The 24,229-nt window shown below is 42.5% G+C and overlaps 1 protein-coding gene across 5 annotated transcripts in view; it reads right to left on the bottom strand.

Moving 5' to 3' along the window:
- The window catches only part of IL1RAPL2 (interleukin 1 receptor accessory protein like 2), a 393,690-nt gene that overhangs the window by 331,405 nt on the left and 38,056 nt on the right, over window positions 1–24,229 (bottom strand). For 2 of the 5 annotated variants that reach the window (XM_087749101.1, XM_087749102.1), the window contains exon 3: window positions 2,196–2,279. The exons of the other annotated variants lie outside the window; for them this stretch is intronic. In XM_087749101.1, coding sequence (XP_087605227.1) covers window positions 2,196–2,279 — 84 coding nt within the window. The remainder of the gene's footprint in view (window positions 1–2,195; window positions 2,280–24,229) is intronic. 5 annotated transcript variants of the gene reach the window in all.

Raw genomic sequence — 24,229 nt, 5'->3', positions numbered from 1 at the left:
AACATGATCTGCAGCGTGCCCAGCAGGAGTGAGACTCTTCCCCTGCATCTGGCCTATGCTAAGCTGAGATCAGTCAAGAAACCCAGGGCACAACAGCAGCCCCAGCTCCTCTTCTGACACAATTTGGCCTACCTTACCTGATATCTTCCATTTAATAACATTCTTCTTGCAAAGTAGAGGAAATTGGATAAAATCCTGTCCCCATCCCCCAGTTTTCTCCTTCCTGACCATCTCCCAGGACAGAGGAAGATTCTCCCAGCCACCCCCTCACACACAATACTTGCTGCTCCCCAAATGCACCTTGGCTCTGACACCTCATGGGATCCGTCCTCTCCCCTCTTGGCTCAAGGCAATCCCAGACTCCCACACTCCTACCACCAAACACCTCCACAGCAGTTTGATGCTCAGTGCCTGCCTTGCTTAAAACCCTGTTTCCAAGCCAGACTGACTGAAAATAGAAGCAACAAGCAGAGATGGTGCTCAAATAGGCAGCCTGTACAGAGCATCACCGTCATCCTCCTCCTGGGTCCGACCACATCACCTCCCCTGGATTTGCACTGGATCTGCTCGTTGAGACCTGTGCAATGCAAAGTCCTCCCGGTAACTCAGCATCCCTCAGAGGCAATCCACTGTCCCCTGAGCCCACTTAGTCCCAGCTTAGCTAACTGCTGGCAGATCTTAGCCCCCATGTGCACATAGAGATGAACCACCTCCAGCTGTGACTGACTTCTGTCTGTCAAGCATTGCTAAGCAGCAGGCAAAGGCTCCCCCCCCCATCCCTCATTCCTTCCCATCCTTCTCAATAACACATCTGATACTCTAAGCATTGGCTCTCTCTAGCCTAGGCAGGAGTTGTACACGTAAACCCTCCAGCCAACACTGCCAGACTCAAGCTCTCAACCCGGCCCTCTCCCCGGCACAATGGCCGGCATGGCGGAGCAGGCTCACTGCGATGCTCCGCGAGCAGAGCTCTGCGTGCCTGTTCCTCTCCACTGAGCATCAAAGCTGTGTCACAGGGGCTTGAGATAACATCGTCAAAATTGTATCTTTGTGTCTGCAATGAAGTGCAGGCTCCTACTCACGTCTCTTTTTATTAGATAAAAATCCTTTCAAAATTGGTAAATTAATGGCTGTATGCCAGGGTTAGGGCTCTACAAGCAGGAGCAGAAATCCTAACAGGGTTTGTCCAAATTTGCTTTGCTAGTAATAACCCTAAAGAAACAGCCAAATGAAAACAAATGCCATATTTTATTCCTATTGTGGATTTTTACTTTTCTGTTTTATTTTATTGTAGGATATTTAGTTTCTAATGAAATATGAAATTCAGTGGCAGGGAAGATTTTTAAAATATATAGCAGTAACAGATCTTAAACTTACTTTTTATGGAGTATTTTTAGAACCTTCTCCAAAACAACAGATCTCCAGCTCCCATGGTTGCCATTAAATGTCAGCATTTGACAGTTTCCATACAGTTATCTCTCAGACAACAGTTTCTGTCTGTAATTAGGACAATAACTGTTGTAAATCTGAAGTGGCTGTTGGTAAACAGTAGCATTTTAAAGGCAAGCTACTGAAGCTACTCTGGAGGAGCAAGGTTTGGGGGTGTCCTCCCAGGTCTGTTCAAAACGAGAACACTGTGGTGAAGTCTAGCCTTATTTTTTTATTTATTTTTAAAACAGAAATAGGAAATCAGTGAAATAGAAATGTGGATCAGTTAAGTGATTCACAATCAAAGCCAGATTTTTATTTGTATTGTCTACACAAGGCAAATTTTACCACAAGATTATTTACCCATTTAAGTTACTTTTTTGCAAAAGGAATCCCACAGAGCCAAATGAAGATATTTCTCTTTTCTTGCAGAAGTTGGCAGTTCATCACATATTTCCTCGGCAGCATTCATTGAGGAGAAAAGTCAGAGGAATCACACTTTCTTTCCTGTTCCATCCTTTCTCCTTTTCTGGTCATTTATTCCAAGATTGGAATAATCCCAATAGGTTCTCATCAGCAGACATATTTCTTAGCCTGCTAAATCTTGACATTTCGGTGTGCTACCATTTCTCATTGGAACAAAAAGAAACACACTTTTTTTTTGTCCGAGCAAGGACTAAACGTACATCCACATATGAGCATGAGCCAGCAGGCAAGACAACTGATACGGGACGTGTGGGAAAAGGACATACAGCCTTTGATCTTACCACTGCCCAGCTGCTCTCCAGCATCCCAGGAAAGTCTCCAGTCATCTCTAATAGGGAAAACTGTCTCAGTATATTCATGTAGACCTGTATACAGAGACATACGCAAACCTGAAACTGCATGCCCCTCACGTTTTGTTCTTGTCTTCTCAGATGCAGCCTTCACCCAGGTAGCCAGATTGCAGTGTAGGCTGGCTGTGTTGTTATTCAGAAGTGGCAAGGTGCTAGAAATCAGATGTCGGTAAACTTTAAAGTGCAACGCAAGTTGTTTTCGGTACACTATGAAATCCTACCTAAAGTTTAACATGTAAATATCCCCCATCATCCACCTACAAGCTTCTCAAGCCTTGCCTGAAAGACAAACTGACGGCCAACACCTGTCCTTTGGTATAAGCTCCAAGTCTCAAGAGCTTTGCAGAGGTACCTTTAATGTTTTTTGGTGTACTTCAATAGGATTTTGTACTTGCACTTTTGACACCACAACTGAATTCAAATATACCAACAGAGCAGCAGCTAGGGCAAGCAATTTCTTCTGATGCTTAGAAAGCAAAGGTATTTTACAATGTAAGAACCAAGTCCCAATTTAATGACTCCTCGGTGTTCTAAAAGAATTGCAATTTTGAGAATGTATAAAAGAAAATATGCTGGACACGCTAATTGCATCTTCTGTCCTCAAAGACCAAAAGGGAAACCAATTATCACATACACTCAACAGGCTACAGCACCAAAATACCCATCAGCATAAGGCAGCAGCTCCAGCAGCACATTAGCTTATGTCTGTTGTCTCTGTGCAATCAGCAGTTGAAAAAAGTTTGCTTGAAGACATAGCAGAGGAGGGAAAACACAAGTGAATACAGCTGGCATTTCAGCCAGAGCTCATCGTACACTGCAGCCGAGGACAGGACTTTTTTTAAGAAATACACAAGAGGGAAAAGAAAGTTGTCTCCTCCTGAGCTATGCCCTATCCCCGCAGACCACAAACCCATTCAAGGACTTCTGAGTCATGGCCTGAACGCGCACTTTCCCAGAGCAAAGGCACCCAGAGCAATCACATTAAAGTGGAGCCAGAAGAGAGAACTAGCTTTTTCACATGCTTCAATGGCTAACAGCACTTTCATTTCCATTTGGCCACCTGGTATTCACCCAACTCCTCTCCTGAAAGCGTCTAGAAAAATTAAAAGGAAGGAACAGCATACATTCGTGAGAAAGTGAGGACAAGGGATTGCAGTCTTGCACAGATTCTAGTGAAGCCACTTTTGAATGTGTCGTGCTTCACAAGACGTAGCAATTAAGCAGCACTTGCAGAGCACCTCCTTCTCCAGCCCGCAGCGGCAGCAGGGAGGGCAGCAGCTGCCACATCGCCCCTGCTCGAGGTCTCCAGTCGTGCAGGCAAAATTGAATTTTGCTGCCCATGGATCAAGCCTGGGTTGCTCCAGCTGGTGGGAGACACATGAGGAGTCAGACTTGCTGTTCCTGCTACCAGGGCTGGGATAGCAGAGAGACAGTCAGCAACAGCTGGTGCTGGGACCAAGCCATCTCCTCCATCACATATATGCCTTGCCCCGTCCCTTAGACCCCAGCCTGGCTCCCCAGGGCTCTGGCACAGACAAGGAGGCAGCAGAGCAGCAGCTGCCGGGGCTGCCCCTGCCTGAGCACCCTTCTGCTTTGCCCAGAGCTGCTCTTGTTTTCACACCTCACTCCAGCAAACCTGTAAAAACCAGCACAAATCAAGAGAGGCACAGGAGGTGCCTCTCCACAGTGGAAGAGAAAACAAGAGGATCTCTCTTGTAAGGCTGAGAATGTTCTCAAAGCAGTATTTTATTAGCCTTCCTAAACAATGAGAAATAATTGTTATGAATACAGTGTGAGCAAAGCAGGCAGAAGCTGTATCTATTATGAGTAGGAGCTTAAAACATTACAGCCAGCTCTTTAGGTCAAGAAACACAGTTAATTTTGATGAGGAAAATGAAGTGTCCAGCTTGCTTTTGGACAAATCATGTATTTTATGAGAAGCATTGCAGCCCATTTGCTTTTAATTTATTCCAATGACTTGAAAACCCACATGCGTTTTGTTTTTTTTTAATACTAAAAAACCAAAAAGATCTTGCCAGTGACAAACAAATACAAAAGAAAATCTACGAGAGCTGGCAAAGGGAGGAAGATGCAGAAACAATTGTGTGAAGACCCAAGCACAACAGATGTTATTCTCTGTGCAAACCATCAACCACAGTTTCAGAAAACACACCCAAAGGAGGAAGGAAAGGGATGCAAAGTTGCCCTGGCCTGACAGGACACGCACCCCTTGGGCACACACCACAAGCCCTGCCAGAGGGAAGGCTGTGGAGAACCAAGCCAAGGGCATTCCACTCCTGCAGACAACTACACGCACATGGACTTCAAGCTAAATTCAGCTCCAGCGTCTTTTGAGTTCAGCCAAGTGAACAGGTGGGCAGATTTGGACCTCATGACATTAATGTTAATGTTTTTCTCAAGCTAAAGTTTCCAGAGACTCCTGTACTGCTCTGCTAACACGCTACCTAATGGATGGGACAGCCCAGTCAAGGTGCCAGCACCACTACGCTTTGTTCACAGGGAGGCAGATCTCAACATATTCCACCCGCTTACAAAATCCTCCAAAGGCAAAGCATTTTTTTTTTTTCACATCTGTCATCACAGAGGGACACTTGCAGAGCAGATGTGCTTAGAAAGCATCAGCACGGAAAGCAATTTTTCACTACTACTGTGCCACTTTTGGACAGTGCGATGAATTCTGTAACTTCCATGTCAAGTTGGGTTTTGTTCTTTCAGAGATTTAAACTACCTGCTCTTTCCAACCACATGAAGACATAGCAGTCTCAAGCAACTTAGATTAGCTGACTGGTTCAAGGACAATTGTATTTTATAGAAACCAACAGACCCAAACATCCTTTACCCTTACCCTTAAATCCGATACAGGGCTTAAAAGATTATAACATCTCCAGAACATATAAAAACATGAGAGGCAGCCCACTTGCTTGCAGTGAAAAGGCTCATTTCTATGGGTTTCATATCAGATAGCCACCTAAGTCCTGAGGCTGGCTGGCAGCGACTGACCCTACCACACACGGTTACCTGACAGAGTAGGGGCAGAGCTCATTAGGCAGGATTTACTGGCTCTTCCTCAGCACAGTTCCCCGCACCCCTGCCAGCAGTGAGATCTGATCTTGACATTTTACCCCCAGATTTTACCCCTGCCATTTCACCCGCCTCTTGTAGAGTCCAGACTCTTCTCTCTCACTTTCCTGGAGGTGAGCAATTCAGCATCTGGCTAGAGACCGTTTTAAAACCTGCAGTACCTGAAGCCCTGCTACATAAAGCAAAACATTTGCTACAAAATTAGCACAAATAGCACAAGCATAAGCTAGATCTTTTTCTGGCAGGATGGATCCCATTACCTGTTTTATGATCAGAAATAACACAGCAATAGCTTTCTGTCTACGGAGCACCTTCTGGATCCCTATCAGTGCTACAACTACCTGGAACAAGAGTCACCCCGAGCATCCATCTGCTGTCCTGTTAACTCAGACACATCCATATTTTGGACACTTATCAGAATATGGTCTAAGCAAAACAAAAACACCAGAGAGGTTTCTCCATTGAATCCAACAGGCTCTGACAAAGACCACCTTTGCCACCAGGTAGTACTTCTCAGCCCAAGCATCTTTATTTACATCCTAATACAAGAAGTTTAATCAAAATTAATAGCTTTCTCTTAAGAACAGTAAAAGCAGTTCCACATTACAGAAAGAGCCCTGGGTAGGACACAAATGTGAAGGTTTACACTTCCCTATCTGGCAGCCGGATTTGGAGGATTACCTTTTACCTTGAGGGTAATTTTTCAAGATAAAGCTGCCTCTCTCATTTTTTTCATCACAGAAGAGATGCTAAATTGCCACAGACGGTCATTTGTTTTCATTTTATGTGTTTTACACAGTACATTTTATAGATTGTAATAGTTAATTAAATGTAACAAAATTAATTTCAAATTCAAATGTTGAGCCTGCTTAATCTTCACAACACGCCATTACTGTCAGGGTAGCACAGTCTGAACGTAATAGGGGGAATGAGGTCCTTGGGCAGTCCCGTCACAGACCAGCTGCTGATGGCAAGTCGCTTTATGACTTGAAATTCAGAGGAGCTGAGTGTCATCGATGGACAGCGAGCGCAACATCAGATAATATCAGGCCCCTGGTTTCTTTACAGTAAGAATAGTATTGCCTATTTATTTTACAAGGGCTTTTTCAGAATTGTTCATATTCATACATTGTTCTCTTCTTCCTAAGCTGTATTTGCAGATTCTGTTATTCAAATGCACTTCCATGACGGTGAAAGATAACAAATAGAGCCAGGCATATGGTACTTCACAGGACAGAAATACAATTCACCTCACTGCAAGAGGACTGCAATACCATTTAAAAATGCACGATTTGCAGAGTCAGCAAAACCATAGTTCTAAAGAAAACTTTAAAAATGAGCACTTAACCCACTCCCCCCACCAGAGTGTTACTTGAGGGAAATAATGGAAATAAATGGAAAATAAAAATGCTAGCCATAATGTACTGCACTACGTATTTCAGTTAGTGCTCTCCTTATGCTCATCTCTGCTCTTCTTTAAGCTCAGAACTCAGAACAGAATATTTCCAAGCACTATTCCAACAACCAAATTGGGTTTTAGACCTGCCACAATGCTTTTTGTAGAGGCTGTGGCAGGGGTGGAATATAGGATGTTAGAAGTGCAGAAAAGAGTTGGGGGAAAGGCAACTGTGGTATCTCTTGCTCCTGGACAGCTGTGCAAGCCCAGGCTGCTATAGGCAATCCCGCAGCACTACCTTAAATCCAGAACTGCAACAACTCAGAATCTTTTTTCCCCCCAGCTGGGAGAAGATAAAAAACCATACAGGGAAGGTTTGTTTAAATGTTAAGAAAGCAGTTTCTACATTATTAGAAGCAAGCATTATTAGCAAGAAGTAACAAAAAAAAAATTAAAAAAAAACAAAAACCACAACCCAGCTAACATGCTAACACACTTGTCTGTCTCCCCACTGTGAATGAATACATCTCAAGATGAATGTGCATTAAGTAGGAAAGAAATGTTGAAGGCACCACCCCTCAACCAACTGGAACTAACCTTGCCTTTTGCATTTTCCCAGAAATTGATAAGAACTGATGCAAGGTGATGAGGACCACCACATCTTCAGTAATGCACGGAGATTTCTCTACCAGGCTAAGATTAAATAATTCACCATCCAAGAATTAACATCCATACTTGCCCACCCCTTGCTAACATGCCCTTTTTCCCTTAATACAATCATTACTGCTGTGACCTTTCAAGTTCTCCATACAATCTGTTGTTAATTCTTCTGAGCACTTCATCTCTTAATGTATCTTTTTTTAAATGTCCTACAGTTAAATCTTTTGCTACAGAGCTGCTTTGTCTACACATTAAAATAAAACTCTACACCTTTCATTAGTGTTATTACTATATACATGAACTATTAGCAAGGTTTATAAATCACAGTGGGTTCCTCTAGGAGAAGGCTAGAGAGGGTTTTGTAAATTGATGGATTGCTGGTATTTGAAAAAAATAGCTTCGGTTGGATTGGGAAGGGTGGCCTGTGCTTGCTTGTTTGTTTTTGTCTGTTGTATAATTTTTCCATCAGACTAAACTCAACAGCCCATAGGTTTTAGGGTACTATTTTGTTTTCAACAGGACTAGAGCAAACAACGAAGGAAGAGCCTCATGAAGCTCAACTTATCCATTTGCGCAGGCATTCCAATACTTCACTTTGACTGCAGAGCCTGAACTTGAAACATTTCAACAGGGAACACCTTCCAGAAAAAATGAGCCCAAGACCCTTAGCTACCAGCTACTTTTAAAAAGCTTCAACCCAGAAGTTTCCCCCTCCCAGAAGAGCCACATTCCCACTGGTGAGTGAAGCAGCCCCAGGCCCCACCAGCACTTGGACAGACAAACATAGGAAGAACATGAACATGTTTGTAGAGAAGAGGGGAGCACCATCAAGGCCGGATTCAGTCTGGATTGTGTTCAAATTCTGGAGCAAAAGAGGAGTGAGCATGTTAACCACACCATTATGACCCTCTATGGATGTAGCATCACCACGGTCTTATATTTTTCTTTTTCTTCACAGAAAGAAGATGCATACATGCAGAAAGGCAACCTTCTTAAAATGGTATTAAGTGCAACACCACTGGTGGACCACTACAAAGGTGATCATGACTTCCTCATGTGTGCCTTTCTCAAGATTATCCAACAGCCATTAAGGTATGTGGGACCATGAGTCTGCTCCTGAAACCGCCCCTTACCAGTTTCATCACACCTTACCCATTCCTGCAACCTTTACATTCAGCTGGACTTTCCAAATAACCAAACTGAACATGACCCAACAGTGTGCCCTGGCAGCCAAGAGGGCCAACCGCGTCCTGGGGTGCATCAAGCACTGTATTGCTAGCCGGTCAAGGGAGGTGAGTGTCCCACTCTGCTCTGCACTGGTGCAGCCTCATCTTGAGTACTGTGTGCAGTTTTGGGTGCCGCAGTACAAAAAGGATACAAAGCTACTGGAGTGTCCAGAGGAGAGCCACAAAGATGGTGAAGGGTTTAGAGGGGAAGCCGTATGAGAAGCGGCTGAAGTCGCTTGGTCTGTTCAGCCTGGAGAAGAGGAGACTGAGGGGAGACCTCATCGTGGCCTACAGCTTCCTCACAAGGGGAAGAGTAGGGGCAGGCGCTGATCTCTTCTCCCTAGTGACCAATGACAGGACCCGAGGGAACGGCAGGAAGATATGCCGGGGAGGTTTAGGTTGGACATTAGGAAAAGGTTCTTCACCCAGAGAGTGGTGGAGCACTGGAACAGGCTCCCCCGGGAGGCAGTCATGGTGCCAAGCCTGACAATATTTAATAAGCATTTGGACAACACCCTCAGACATATGGTGTGAATTTTGGGGTTGTCCTATGCAGGGACGGGCGTTGGACTTGATGATCCTTGTGGGTCCCTTCCAACTCAGGACATTCTATGATTCTATGATAACCTGTGGTGAATTTGATTTTCCACTGAACAAATACACACATAATTGATGAGTATTTTTTCCTTATTCATTAATCGTGATGAACACATCATGAAATTCTCTAATGTATTCATTATTCAATATTATTCAAACATTTTGTCAGCAAATAATTCTTGGTTTATAGGTCATCCGAATTGCAAATTGTAACTACTATAGTCATAGTTTGCTGTTTATTTTTTAACATATGTAATTTATTTAAGTAATGCATACAGCCAATTTAATCAATGTGCAGTGAATTTCAATTCGCACATTTGGCTTAGTTACATAAATCATGCACTCAGGAAACTGAGACTAATAATATGGGACTTAAGTGAATAATTGGAACCACATGAACTAGTTCCATGGAAAACATGAAAATAGTCACATATACAAGCAAATTTAAATTCACTTTCCAAATCATATGAACATTGGCAACTCTTTTTTCCCTTTCTAATTCACTCTGATACAGTTAATTTGTAACAAAACCATGCCAGCAGCTACAGCAGACATTGCCAGATTGCCTTCCACTTCCTCCTCTGTATCCTTATTTAGGATATTAAATAACCCTGGTCGCTATTAACTTTTCTTTGTGCGGTATCTCAGAAGATATCTGACCACCACACACAGCAAAAGACCTTCAACTTCCACAGCATTTGGGAGGCAAACTGCAATTAGTGGTTACCTGAATCGATCATAAATAGCCTAGGACAGCTCTAGTTACTTAATGCTTTTGATTTTATTATAAGACCAGAGATAAAACTGTAATGAGGTTCAGTAATAATAGGAAGTTGGTCCTCTGGGACTTAAAATTGAAGTAAGTAGGCAGAAATTAAATGTTTATCTAGCAGATTCGTGTTTGTTCATGCTTTAATGTATACCTCCACCCATGCTTCTACTGCAATTAGGGAACAGCCCGAATTATTCTGATCACCCACCTTCCTTCAAGAAGGAGAGAATAAAAAATAAAGAAGAAATAAAGAAAGAAAAAAAGTGAAGCTGACAGTTCAATATCTATTACCAGCGTGACTTTTCCTAGTGAAAAGACCTTACTTGGAACTGGCAACGGACCAAAAACTGCAGTACCTCCACAGCTCTGAGACTTCCTCATCAACTGAATCCAAGGCAGAAAACAGCACAACTATGGACAAGCAATCTGGAATAAGCTTATATGTGCTCACCCGTATCAATACATTGTATAGTCCACAAATGAGCAGATGATCTGGAAGCAAGAGCAAAGATATTCTGTGTTATATCACTGAAGTCAGGTTCTAACAAAAAACACAGCCCTTGCCCTCTGTAGGCAAGTCTAGAAAGGGGTTTCAGACACACAAAATTGGTACTGAGATTCAAAGAGCTGGGTTAATCATGAGAAAAGAATCAGCCACAGAAAGTCTAGATCAAAAAACTTTCATTCCCTCCCCTCTTCTCAAGCTGTGGAGCTGTTCAGTCATGCAGGGTTTTGCTTCAGGCTGCTCTCCAGTTATGAGAGGATGCATGTTTCACAGATGTCGCATCACATCCCAGACAGACCAACAAGTAAAATCTTCAACCACCACTGAACTGTTGAACCAGCATTTAAATGGGCAGAATTCTGGTTATGCACATGAATCAAAATGGGCTTTTTTGAATGAAGATGCAAAATAAAAGCAACTTCTGCAGTCAGGTTTTGTGCAGATTCATAGAGATGCTGTCCTGTCTTGTGACGATGCCAAACAGTAATGACATAAGACTTTCACACTGGTGTAGAATATACAAATGGTCAGTTCCGGAAGCAATATCCATTAGAAAGACCGATCCTCATGGATAAGTTCTTCTGATAGCAACTACAGAAGAGAACACAGGCTTCGGGGGTTGCCCTGACATTGGGATTTGGGGTCTGAGGAGAAAGGCAGAGTAGGGAAGTTGAATGGCCCTTCCAAGGAATTACAGGGGCAGTCAAGCCTGAAGAGGATTAGATGGGAAATGGCATGATCTAAGTACTCCGCTCATTTGAGTGATAAACTAGAGTTCTTCAAAGGCTTCCAGGCTACTACATCCAGGGTAGATTCACCCAAATGGTAACCCACCCAAACCTACTGCGTGAATGAGTTAGGTATACCGTTGCATAGCATGAACTCCACTGCAAGGAGATACAGAACTCACTCAGCTCATTCCTAGATTTCAACACCCTGAATTTCTACCCCTTTTCCAGGTGGTAGCACCAATCTGCTTAGCTCATGCAGGTGGGGGAATGCCAAGGTGAGAAACACAGCCTGCACCTATCAATTCTCACCCACAGTGCCCTGTTTGCAAAACAGGGAAGGAAGAACACAAGCTTTTGTGAGTTGTTTGCACAAGAGGTTTCACATGAGAGCTCAGAAAGCCTTCAGCACATGCCATTTCATGCAGCAATAGCCTGTTGTACTGACAAAACCAAACTGGCCCTGCCTAATCCCTCCAGCAAATTCTCTACTGATGTAGCCCCATTTTAAAGGCAGGGAGACAGGCAGATGGCACAGAGACAACACAAGTGGAACCACACTTTCTTCGCACTGCGCAACTAGACTTTTTAAATTGCGGTCCTTGCAAGCCTCTCCAAGGGTGATGCTAGCGTATGCTGCTGTAGAAAAAAAGTTCATTGCAAAGTCTTTCTTCCTTTTCCACTTGAATCTTTCTCCTCATTCTACATGACAAAATCTGAACTCCTTACTAAATGCCATGACACACTGAGTTGTTATTAACAAGCTTATTAGAGCTGTGAAACAGGATTTCCATTACATAAATCTCTTACTTTCCCCATAGTACAACAGAATACCATCCTAAGTATCTTATAATGCCCAGTGACCTACCTATTGCCTTGTAACAGAAGCAATCATATCTGATTTGCCCTTTATGAATTCTCCAGCTGTCTTGATTCATTAACGTACTGTTAAGTGTGCCTTGTCTAGCAGTGAAAATGTCCTGCTCTCCTATCTCATAAGTAGCCTCTCTCCATTCAGCTCCTTGTTTAATCAATGCTAATTACATAGTCCTGTGATCATCTCCTGAAATTAGCACAAATGGTAACAAGTTCTTTGATTGCCAATGTTTTTGTAAATGTTATATTAAAAAATAGCACTAAAATAACAGCATAGACAAAATTTGTATTAGAACCATGCATGCTGTTTCAAAATTCACAACAAGGATTGCATGCAGAGTGGGAGCCCACTGCTATTCACTTCAACTGATTCAATTAAACAGTGCACAAAGAAACCCACCTACTTCCAGTTTGGAAAAGCGCCGGTGAGGAGAAACACAATCTACAGTGAGTATTAGCAATAAGAACATGACATTACAGCTGCAAATTCTCAATGTGTCATTTTTTAAGACAAAAAAAATTATTTAGTTATAACCTCATTAATTTAGCAATATTTGGGGATGGGGAAAAAAAAAAAAAAACAATGTAAGCAAATTTCAGAATGTTGTTCAGAGATTGCTCAAAACCAAGGCATTTGATGAAGATTGCTTCACATTTCTAATTGTGCAGCATCATGTAGCGCCAGTCCCTGCACAATACAAAACCCATTACCAAACAGCTCCTGTGAGAACTTACAAAAAAGACTAGAACATGCCTGTTTGGTACTGAAAGTCAAACCTCTACAACCTCCCATTACCCAACAGGAGCTAAATAACCAGAAAAATATAGGACAGGTCATTTCGATATACAATGAGATGGGAAATAAATGACTATTCAAGATACTAAGAAAAATGAATGAGGAATGAATTGTGTATCTGGGTCAAGCCATTAATTCTGAAAAGAACTAGGAGCCTGGTGGATAATTTAGAGTGATTGTCCAAGACAAGAAGCAGCTTATTGGAGAGTTTTTATGAAAATCGTGTCTTAAATATTTTACTGTGAAATAATAAAACAAATTCCTGGAGTATGACCAGCTCTATCAAAGACAGGGCCACTGAGATGATTAACACACCTCAAACAAAGGTCCTACAGGATCCTACTCTGACCAGGTTAAAAAAAAAAAAAGAAAAAAAAAATCCCAATGCCTCTGAAATCAGAGGCAAAATCCTGACTGGCTTCACTCTAGCCCAGCTCTCGCCAACTGTCCAGTCAGATGTTTCCAGTTTACTCAGCCAAGTGCCCTGCTGAGGACTAGTTCTGAGTCACAGCATCAGTAAGAACATCCTCTATGGGATATGGGATGGAAATTCATGACAAATTGATTCAGTTTCCTAATTTGACACTGGCCACCATTTCTGTATGGTCAATCTTCAACTCACTGCAGGAGTTAAGGAAATAATATGCACTTTCTCCCATCAGTTCTTATTCTTCCTTGATTTTTCTGTAAAGCTCTGTGAGATGGGAATCATCTTAGCAGACGTGCCAAAACCCAAACACCATCAACCTTCAGTCTAGTTTGGGTCCTCCATTTGTTATGATAGCATACCTGCACATTTCTTATACACACAGCCTTACTTTTGTTCCATTTTCAAAAGGAATACAGAACACTTTTAGAACACAAAATACTGCAGCACCAGAAAGCAAACCTAAAACCAAGCAATCATCCTCATCTTCACACGATTATTTTGCAGCACATGTGACTGACATTCAACATTAGAAATCCCTCTGCAAGGACACTGAAACATCAGAGCAGTACAGGTTATCTAAAACTAAGGAATTTGTTCTTAATTTTTTAAAGAACAAGTTGCATTACCTTCTGTTAGGACTGGTCCAAGTAATACTTGTTCACCAGCTTACCTGAGGATCATTCTTTCTACCCTATGGTTTCTATAAAGGTTTTTCTGAATGCTCAAGAATTCTGGATAAAAAGCAGGAACCTGAAGACTCATTACTGTCAACAGAACTTCAGAAATGTGCCGTTACAAGTATATATAGTCAGAGATTACAAAAACAACACTGACCAAATGTGGCTTCTGAATCGGGTACAAAGCTGCTTTGTCTCCATAGATTATCTAACAGAAAGGCCACTCAATTGTTGCTGCCGTACTACCCCATTTCATTTCTATCTGCAACATTATTATAGACGAACGCAGAAGCCTCAGGAAGGCCCGTTGCTCTGTCACACTGCAGCGCAGCAAAGAACTTCTGGAAGCTTTGAGCTCCTCATCTGCGCTCCAAGCACCTACCAGAGATTCCAGATGTCCTGGCGAGCCAACCACACACAGCAGTGCCAACAGCACACACGACGCAGTTGTCATGTGGAAATGACATCCAAGGGCTCTTTCTTTTAGTTCCCTACTCTTCCGAAACAAGATGAAGACAGACGGAGGCAAAGATCGTTTGACTAAAGAAACTGCCACTGAGCAAGAGGTTATTTGTTGTGCAAGCAAGAACTAGCATGTGAATTTTAAACAGATATAATGGTTAATTAATGCTTAATATTCCCTGGCAGTATTGGAGATGTGAGCTAATAACAATTCTGACCTCTTGTAGAGGACAATTCAGTGTCCAACAACACGATCATTTTACAAGATACTCAAATGCAAACCACCTTGAAGCTTTTGCTGAAGGGAAACATATCCTTGGCCCCTGGACATGTCCACTGCAAGACTTCACACATCCATGGGATATGACAAGCTGATGGGAGGAAGGCTCCACAGAACTTCACAGTTCCACTCACCATGACGGAGAAATTCACATTGAAAGGAGTGCTGAGAAGGATAAGGTAGGAGACCAGGCAAACTGAGATTCAGTTTTACAAGATGAAGGTAGCAAAATAACTGACTCCTTAGTACATCAGGGGAAAGCACCAAGGAGGCAGAAAAGCTATTTACACAGCCCCAAGTAACCATGGGTAACTTTGGGGTGGGAATGAGAAGGTGGTCTCCAGTCATCACAGCCCAGTGGTTCTGAGGGAGCACCACTACTGGGAGCCTGGATCCAACTGCTTTCAGAATACCTCTTGATAAAATTAAGGGGAGTATGTGACGTGTTTGCCCACTACAGCAGAGGACTTGATCCAAAAGCATCCCCATCCCTCCGCACACCCAGGCATCCAAGTGTCTAATACTCTGAATCTCCCCATTTCAATTAATTGGTTGTACTCCACTATTTCTGAAAAGTATCAGCTTTTAAAGCCTCAGGAGTATCTACAGAAACAATTCTGTCACACTCTCAACACATGAATGTTTCTATGGTGACTTTCTAGCACTTCATTGGATTCCCTTTCCTAAATGCTCAGGGTACTCCCACACCACCCTGCAATCCCAAACCCTAGGTAAACCAAAAATGGAAAACTCAGTTTTTTCTATACCCAAATGTAAAGTCAAGCTCTAAATACGCATTTGCTGTATACCCACGCATCACACCTCCATGGCCTGAACATGTTCTAGGGCAATGCCGGATGATGCCACGTCATTCAACCAGTGGCAGTGACACAGTCAAAGCTATCTTTTGCTATATATACACCATGAGCTCACTTGAGCCTTGAATATCGGAGTATTTTGTCTTGAAATACCACCTTCTCCTGGAGCATTTATACTCACAGGCTGTTCGCAGATACTAGAGCACAGAGTCCACCTAAATATGGAATAACTACAAAAAAGACAAGCCTTCCTCACTGCCTTCTCTCTTCTATTTTTTTCAGTATACTTTCTCCCCCTTTTCTATTAAGAAACCCCTCCATCTTCCTCAAGGGCTCATTAATCTCTCTAAAATATCATTCTGACACTAGCAAATGCCTTCTGAAAGAGCCAGTGCTGTCAGAGCAACCTGAGACCCCACAAACACTCCCAGAACATCGGCCTCTCAGAAGCCTATTCACCTACAACACTTGCACATCATTTGTCTGCTTTCAAGTCATTTAGTCATTTGTTGATAAGCAATTATCAGATCTTCCAGGGCCTGGGGAACAACTTATCCTTGTCTTCAGCTCACTATTAGCTCTGAGACCTTGTGGATGGTAGGTAGTGCAGGATAAAACCCTTTCCCATCTGCCTGATCAAACAGTTCATAACCAAGATTTACCATGGCATGTGCATGCAACAGTTAGGTGGTTCCCTCACTATCTATTATTTTCTTAAGAGCCTAGAACATTAAGATATTTCTTGGAAACTCAGTACAGCTCCAAGACTCACAAAGCCTTCACAGGTGCTTATGAGCATTGACACATCAGGCCATCCTTTCTTCCTACGGCCCCTCTTTTTGCACATTAAAGATTAATACCTTATTTGCTACAGAATTCTGTTATTCTGTCTCCTTCCATCCTGGCACCGATGCAGCTTCCTGCTGAGTTGAACACACCACTACTTTATTTTCAGTTTTGAATATTTTCTGGCAAAGGTAACGTTAACAAAACGAAGGTTCTTACAAGCAGCAGCTGTTGCGAGTAGCATATATCCTGTGTAACTGCTTAAAGGAAATAATGTGCACTGTTTCCTCTGGGAGATACGTATAAGTGGAGAGGTCTTGGATGCATACCTTCAACAGGAATCTGAACTCACAGTCACTTAGTCCACAGGAATCTGAACTTAGACTCCACTTAGAGTCATTTGGGGATATTCCTATTAAACAAGGGTAGGCTCTGCCTAGCAAGGCTCCAATCACAAACCCTCTCTCAACACACACAGCTTTCAACAAGCACAATGGTCATTATGGCAAATAACCCTAGCCACTCCTCCCACACAACGCTCTACTTTGACCTTTCTGTACAAGACACTTTTTAAGCAGTTTACCTTTTCAAGGCCTTGTTCATTCGTATACAGAACCACTCCTGTTTAAAACAACACTGGGGTAATGGGCCAGCCTCGCAGTGTTGCAGCCACTCAGAGGAAATCCTGACACTCCATGATTAACCCACACCATGATGCTCGTCATTCTTATATCTACTAATGCACAGGACAAAAGTGTCAACTTTAATTTTGAAATTCTGTGATGCTGTCACTTTGTGTCACAGTGTTAAGTGGTTTTGATTATTTGATGTCAGCTCGGTTTACTTAAAGCATTCCCACTACTTGCATTTGCTTTCCATCAAAATGTGTCAGAAATCTCTTAGTAAGGGCCATTCTTAACCCAAAGGGGTGAGCAGGACCCAGCTGCAACTGCTGATGGTCGCAACGTGCAACGTTTACTTGGTAGGTTCTCCGAGAATGGCTGTCCTCATCACAGCATCATTCCCACTGGAACGAGTCTGGCCCTCAAGAAACCCATTCGGGATAGCTTTTACAGGGAAGCTTCCAGTGACCAGGGCTGCCCGCGCTGTGCATGACGCAGGCAAGCTGGCCGTGCTGCTGGCTGCCCAGGCCTCCTCAGCCAGGCGGAGGGTTTACTTTCCCAGCACTGTACCCTTTACAAGGGAAATACTTCGCTTCAGTGTGTGACAAAACCTTGCTCAAGCATTGCCAGCTCTTCAGTACAGTAATGGTACCAGGCAGCAGTACTTTCCATTCACTTGCTTCATTATAAAAACGACATGGGGCTTTTTGTGAAGATGGGTACTACAAGAGCTGGAGTTTCCCCTCAGATACATGCCCTAAGAATGAGAAGCAAGTGATGGTAATTGACTTTCAGCTTTTCTTCTCATTACTCATTCATTTCTACAACCTGAATTCACTCTCCTCTGCTCAACCACGGAACATTAACAGCCTTCTCAGAGCATCCTGGAAGCAAGAAACATCAGGTAAAACGCACTCCCACTGACATCCAACTCTCCTGGACCATGAAAACCTTCACAGCCAAGTGATATGCTCTAGTACCAAACTTGAACACAAGCTGCAGGGTTAGATGGACAAATCACTGAACAACACCAGAATTATTAGGAAAATGAGTAATAAGGTGTTCTTTAAAGCTCTCCTGACTTTAAGTCCTGACCTCCCAGTGCACTGTTAGTGTTGATAAAGTTTCCTTTATGTCAAGGAAACTACATTCATTGGAAACCGATTCATGCACAATCAGAATCAATCATCTTGTGTTTTCAGGGTGATCCTGGACATGAACCGAATGCCATTAGAACAGCATAGCTAAAGGAAGTCGACAGTGAAAAGCCTGCAGAAAGTAGGGTTTTTTTTTTTAAATAAAGTTAAAGTTAATTAAAGAATAACAGTGTTCTTAAATTACTGAAAGATTTAATTTACTCCGGAAACACCTGAATCATCATTAACACTATAAGGATCTCTTTGCATTAATTCATACCCAGATTCAAGGCTGTGCATTTTGTTAAGCTTCTTCCTGTTCATATTTGTACCCGATTAAACTTCAGTACAGGTGCATATGGGTTAGTAATCACATTTTTATATTTTGCATGCAGATTAGTCCTATTCGAATCTGCATAAATTTGTTATGCATCACTGCAAAAGTGAATGCTCAAGCAACTTTTATTTTTATCTAATCAAATCACTGCCTAATGAAAAATGAGCAACTGTGCACAAAGGTGCACTCGGGCAGACTCCAGGGATCCCTGGGAACACGAACATTTACCACTCAGTAGGACTACCAGGTGCGGGTCTCTCCGGCCTCATGGTCAAAGCCTGATCAGGATCAGCCACATCCCAAATGCCAGCATTACCTTCTGCAGAAAGATTAAATCAAGGTTTACACCACAGGATGGACCCAGAAAGGGCTTCTACAGAACTCCTCACCTAAACCTTAGCATAGTCAATTGAGACTTGGTAGACTATGATCGAAATCCCTCCTCCAGTATGGAAATGGACAAGTCTCTTGGCTTCCCTATACCTGAATTTTCTGGCTGTGCAACGAGCACCACATCTTTTCTTCTAAGGTGAGTAGCTGCAACAAGAGGAGCTGAACCTCAGGCAGGAAAAACAGTTCATTTAATTAAACTGCCAGCAGTCACATTACACAGTGGTAAGTAATATTAAGCAGTTTACTCTGGAAGTAACAAGATAAACCACACACCTTCCACTGCTGAAATTGTATTAAACTGTTTTAAAAGAGACTCTGCAATGAAATAAATATGCACAAACTGGCATAACTTCTTAGTACAATTGGCAGGATCTAGTCTGGAAACAAGTCTGCTGGTGGAGACAAAAGGGGTTTTTTTAAAGCAAAATGTAAAAGACACAACCACTTGAAAATGTCATCCTGAAGCAGGCAACAGTGTCCGGGTAACTTATAATCCATCTACTCCCTCATGTGTACTCCTGCCCATATCCTCACCTTTCAGCCAGCACAGACGTCAGAGCAGCTGATGGGTACAGCCCCAGCTCAAAAAGCACCATGGACCACAGTGAGAAAGCAATAATGGGGACAAGCAGTTAAAAATTTGTGCGAAGTGATTTCAGACCTAAACTTGAACAGAAGGCCTTATCACCTCCAGATTCCACTGCTCCACACAGCAAAGGCTAGCGGCTGAGGAAGGAGATGGATACGGACCACTTGAGGAATGGACAAGGCACTCCGCTCACCCATCCCACCCCCAGCTATCATGCCATACCCAGCCACCTCACAGCTTTAGGCAAATCTGTCTTTCTTCATCCCAGGAGCTAAAGGAACACGGGTATTGGGGTCTGCAAAATCTGTGGAAATTACCGTGGGGTGGAGGAAAGGAATCATAGTGCATTCACCTGAACAGCTGCAGCAGAAGCAACAAAGGCTTGAACGGATACGAATACTATATCACATGCAGATCATTTTAACATCTGCCTTGCCACGTAAGAGAACATTGTGCACCGATCTCATCTTCAAACTCACAAAAATTTTACAACCATGCTGCCACCTCAGAAGCACGCTCTGCTCATTTCCTATTATGCAGCACAAACAGCAAGGCAGAGCGGCTGCACCTTATTTCAAGTTCAAATCAGCAAGAGAGATGCTTAAGTAAAATAACTACAGCAAAATTAACATGCGGCTCCACTTTCCATTCCGCTCCACTACTGGTATCTCCTTTCCACGAAAGGAAAGGAAAGGAGGTCCCCGCAGACCCAGTCTCCCACAGCAGCAGCAGCACAGGGTCCACAGGGCTTCCTACAGGAGCAAAGCCCTGCGGACATCCCAGCTCACAGGGCTTCCCTCCTTCCTCTATAACTCTCCTCGCAGGCAAGCACCCACCACCGTAACTCCTTAATTGCCATTTCTTCTTGTTCCACATGAATTTGTTTAAGGGATTTTGAAAAGAAGAATTTGAAAGGAATTAAATTAAGGCTTAGGAACAAGCAGCAACTGGCAATAAAGAAGTTCCCCAAAGTGTGAGAGAGTTTGTCCTCCACACTCACAGCACATTTCAAGGTCAATTACACTCCCTAACGAACCACTTTGCCACAGCCAGGCTGCGGGAGTTACACCAGGCTGAAGAAAAGCGCAAATAGCTCACATTCGTGCTTCTGCCAGGCTGAAATCAAAACTCATTCCTCTCCAGCAAGGAAGGCTCTGGACCTGCAATGGAAGCTAAAACTCTGCAGCTCAACCCTTGTCTCGACAGCATAGCCATCCTGCTTCACCCAACAGATCCTTCCAGAAACACTTTTTTTTCTTTAATTTTTATTTTTTAATTCTGTTTCTATTTGCATTTCCTTTAAAAAGCATATCATAACCCTCTCCTGACTTTCCCATCTGCCACCCCCCTCCTACCCACATCCTCCCAAGAAACACAAATATCACCACCAACTTTCCTAAAAAAATCCATACATTGAGGTAACTGAAAACCAAATACTTTGTATTAAAATATTTATGGAATTTGGTGAAGAATAAAAAATGACAAAGCATTTTAGATACTTCACTGATCTCTTTTCAGAGAACGCATGCACTTTCTCAGCCTAATTTTTACTCTCTGTAGACTTGAACAAACAGACACACTGGTACCCTAAACTGGTCATTTGTCCATCTGCACACAGTGACTGTCTTATCTACTCACCACAGAGCAGACAAATTTTTTCACTTTCATCACAGAAAATAATCTGTTTCAGAAATCAAATCCATGTGACTGGAGATAAAAAAAAAACACCAAACAAAAAAAAAAAAACAAAAAAAAAACCCAACACAACACAAAGCACAAAAGCCAACCCAAAAAGCTCTACATCACCACCACCAAATAACACAAATGCATTTATTTTCCTGTGTGTCCAACGCTACACCCCGTCCATGGGCTGTGGAAATACAACACTTAAACAGCTGTACCTGCCACCTCAAGATACAATTTCTTCCCCCAGACTCTTACCACCTCATCAATATTTATTACATGCTGCTGGGCCATTAAAAACAGATAACTTTTATCAGAAATCCCCATTATGCATTTAACTGCTATACTTAATCCATTACTCTCTAATACATTTCAGAACAGTTTTCTTGCTGTGTTATTTAAAAGGACTAATGTGGATAAGAATCAGATTTAGACCAACATATTACCTGAATCATTTACCAAGATAAAACATTTTTACTGATCATCACACTGCTATTCAATAGCAAAATTATTGCACACGTTTAAAAGCATTCTGCTTTAGGGAAAACAGACCAGTATTAACACGAATGCATTAAGTCTGATTTTCGTTCCTGTGGTTGAACACAATAGCAAAAATGTATATAAACAACTTTAACAGCTGTAGTAAGCAATATTTGTTTACAAAAAAAAAAAAAAGAAATCATTAAAAGGCTATTTATTAACCACACAATGAAATTAGCTTTTCCTTTTCTTTTTTTAATAAGGGTATGGTTTTCAAATTATCAGTTTGTCTTCACCTGCAATTTATGCAGCACCCTGATGAAGAGTGTCAAGTCTCTAAACACTGGAAACATTAGACATTTAAATCTTGTAATTAGCTGCATTGTTTTCAGCTAGGGCAAGATCAGAGGTTATTAGGAGCCACCTCTTCCTCCTCATTGACAAACATTTGCATACAAAAATTTGACAGAAAAAAGCATAATAAAACCAAAATGCCCCAAACCCCAGAATATAAAGTATGCTGTGAGGCAGCCAGAGCCAGCGAAGTAGCAGGGTAAGTGTGCTCCAGCACTCCAATCTTGCACTACCAAAGCCAGGGAGAGTTTTGCTGCTGACTTAATCAAGGCCAGGATTTCAACCTACAGCATTTTCTTCTGTAATTTGGGGGATACTCTGATTAACTACAAATAATTAGCTCATTTTAAAATGGCATAATCTTCTCTGTGCACGATGCACATTCTAAAAATGGATTAGCACAGGGTCTAATGCTGGAGCCTCTCTAGCATTAAAGGATTAGAGGACATCAATCTGAACTCACAGCTAATTGGGATGGCTGCATCCCCTCAGCCAAATCCACTTGTTCTGCCTGTGCAGCAGGACCTGCAGGAGGGTGCGTGGAGGGGCACGCGTCTGCCCGCCGCGCGTGCAAATTGAACGGCTTTTGTTGCGGCTAAAGCCATCGCTTTCTACAGTGCTGATTTTTGGAAAGCCAGGCACAAGGGCATTCGACTGGACATTGCTGTTTAATAACCCCGGAGTCGCAACTGCAGATGTCTACATTAACACGAGGTTTGAGAGGGTAGCAGATGGTTAGGAAGCTCCTACTGTGAAGGCCCTAACGATTTCCAAAGGTAAAACAGCAAGTAGCTTTTATGTATAAATGATACTCACCATATGGTAAGCATGATTGAAATTTTAAACAAAAAAATTAAATTATTACAGTTAGATTGAATACAACCAAAACCACTTAAAAGTAAAGCTGAGCTTTAGGATAAAGATTAGAAACAGTTTATATCAATAACATTAATGCTGCCAGAAAGGGGAACAGGGCACGCACCAGAAGGGTAGTGTTCTTAAGTGCTTGATACAAATCCCATTAAAATTCAGCTTGCTCCTTTGAAGATACACCCAAAGATGAGGCTGGCATTTCCAGGCACCGAAATCAATAAACAGACAATCAATCAATAGAAAAATCATATTTCATTGCTGTTAATTTATTAATTAATCTATTGATTGTGATTACAGGCCATGATTACAGCCTGATTACAGGCTGTGAATAGGTACTTTTTTATATACATAAGCATTCCACAAAAATAAATAAAAAACGGCATGTGCACTTCTCCAGTTGATCAGAGCACCTATACATGCATATGAAGGCAGGAAATTACCAGGTGTTGTTAATAAAAAATAAAAATCACATTTGCTGGTTTTCAGTAAGAAATCTGGGCACATCCTCACCATCACTTTTGCTAAAGAAGGGGGACCTTGGTCATGAAAATGAAGATCCCTGGAAGCCTGAGGCTGCCCGGACCTGACAGGCACCTGCAGCACCCCACCAGCTGGCCAAGAGCTGGGAGGGCTCCTGCCAGCACCCCAGACCTGCCATCCTCCACTTCTGCATGCGGAGAGGGGGCTACCGGGCAAACCCCAGGTCCTGCCCCCTCCAGGAAGGGCCTCACAGCTAATGTGATGGCTCAAGACGAGTCGTCCTACATCATGCGTGGTCACGCCAAAAGACTAAATGCCTCTGACCGGTGAGGTGACGTCTCCTGCTCTGTACCACTTCCAGCACTGAAAGAAACACTGCTCGCTTTGGTAGAGTTAAGCACATATTTAACTTCAGGCAGTAAAATCAAAATAGCCACCTGTGGATCATTAGATTATCTGCTGCCTCTTAACACAATAAGCAGTTAGATTACATGGCAACCCTCAGTTCATTAAATTAAGCCCACTCAACGGTACGCAGTCTGTCTCTCAGAAATCTGGTAGTTTACTGAATCCTGTCAATCATTCTTTACTTTGTCACAGGCCTGTGATGAAAAACCACGTAAAATTCTGGTTTTACCAAAGTCAGCCTCAAATTTCCATAGACTTTAAGGTAGCTGGACGTTACATGAAATAGTCACAGCAAAAACCCAAAGCTAAGCACAATTCTGGTCCAGTACAATTACGAGCTCCCAATTCTGCAGAGGACTGTCAACAAATCTTTGTATCTTCAGCAGGTCCAGTGTGAGTTGCCAAGTGAAACTTGTGCATGTGATATGGAACCTTTGCAGATAAATTCTGCTTTGATCTCTCAGGTTCACTAGAAACCAAAGCAAAACTCAAGAGATG

The sequence above is a fragment of the Nipponia nippon genome, unplaced genomic scaffold, assembly GCF_047370975.1.
Source record: "Nipponia nippon isolate SJK-2023a ecotype South Korea unplaced genomic scaffold, ASM4737097v1 scaffold_12, whole genome shotgun sequence".
NCBI lineage: Eukaryota > Metazoa > Chordata > Aves > Pelecaniformes > Threskiornithidae > Nipponia > Nipponia nippon.
The sequence above is the reverse complement of the archived record's forward strand: the minus strand, read 5'-3'. Positions and strand labels throughout refer to the sequence as shown.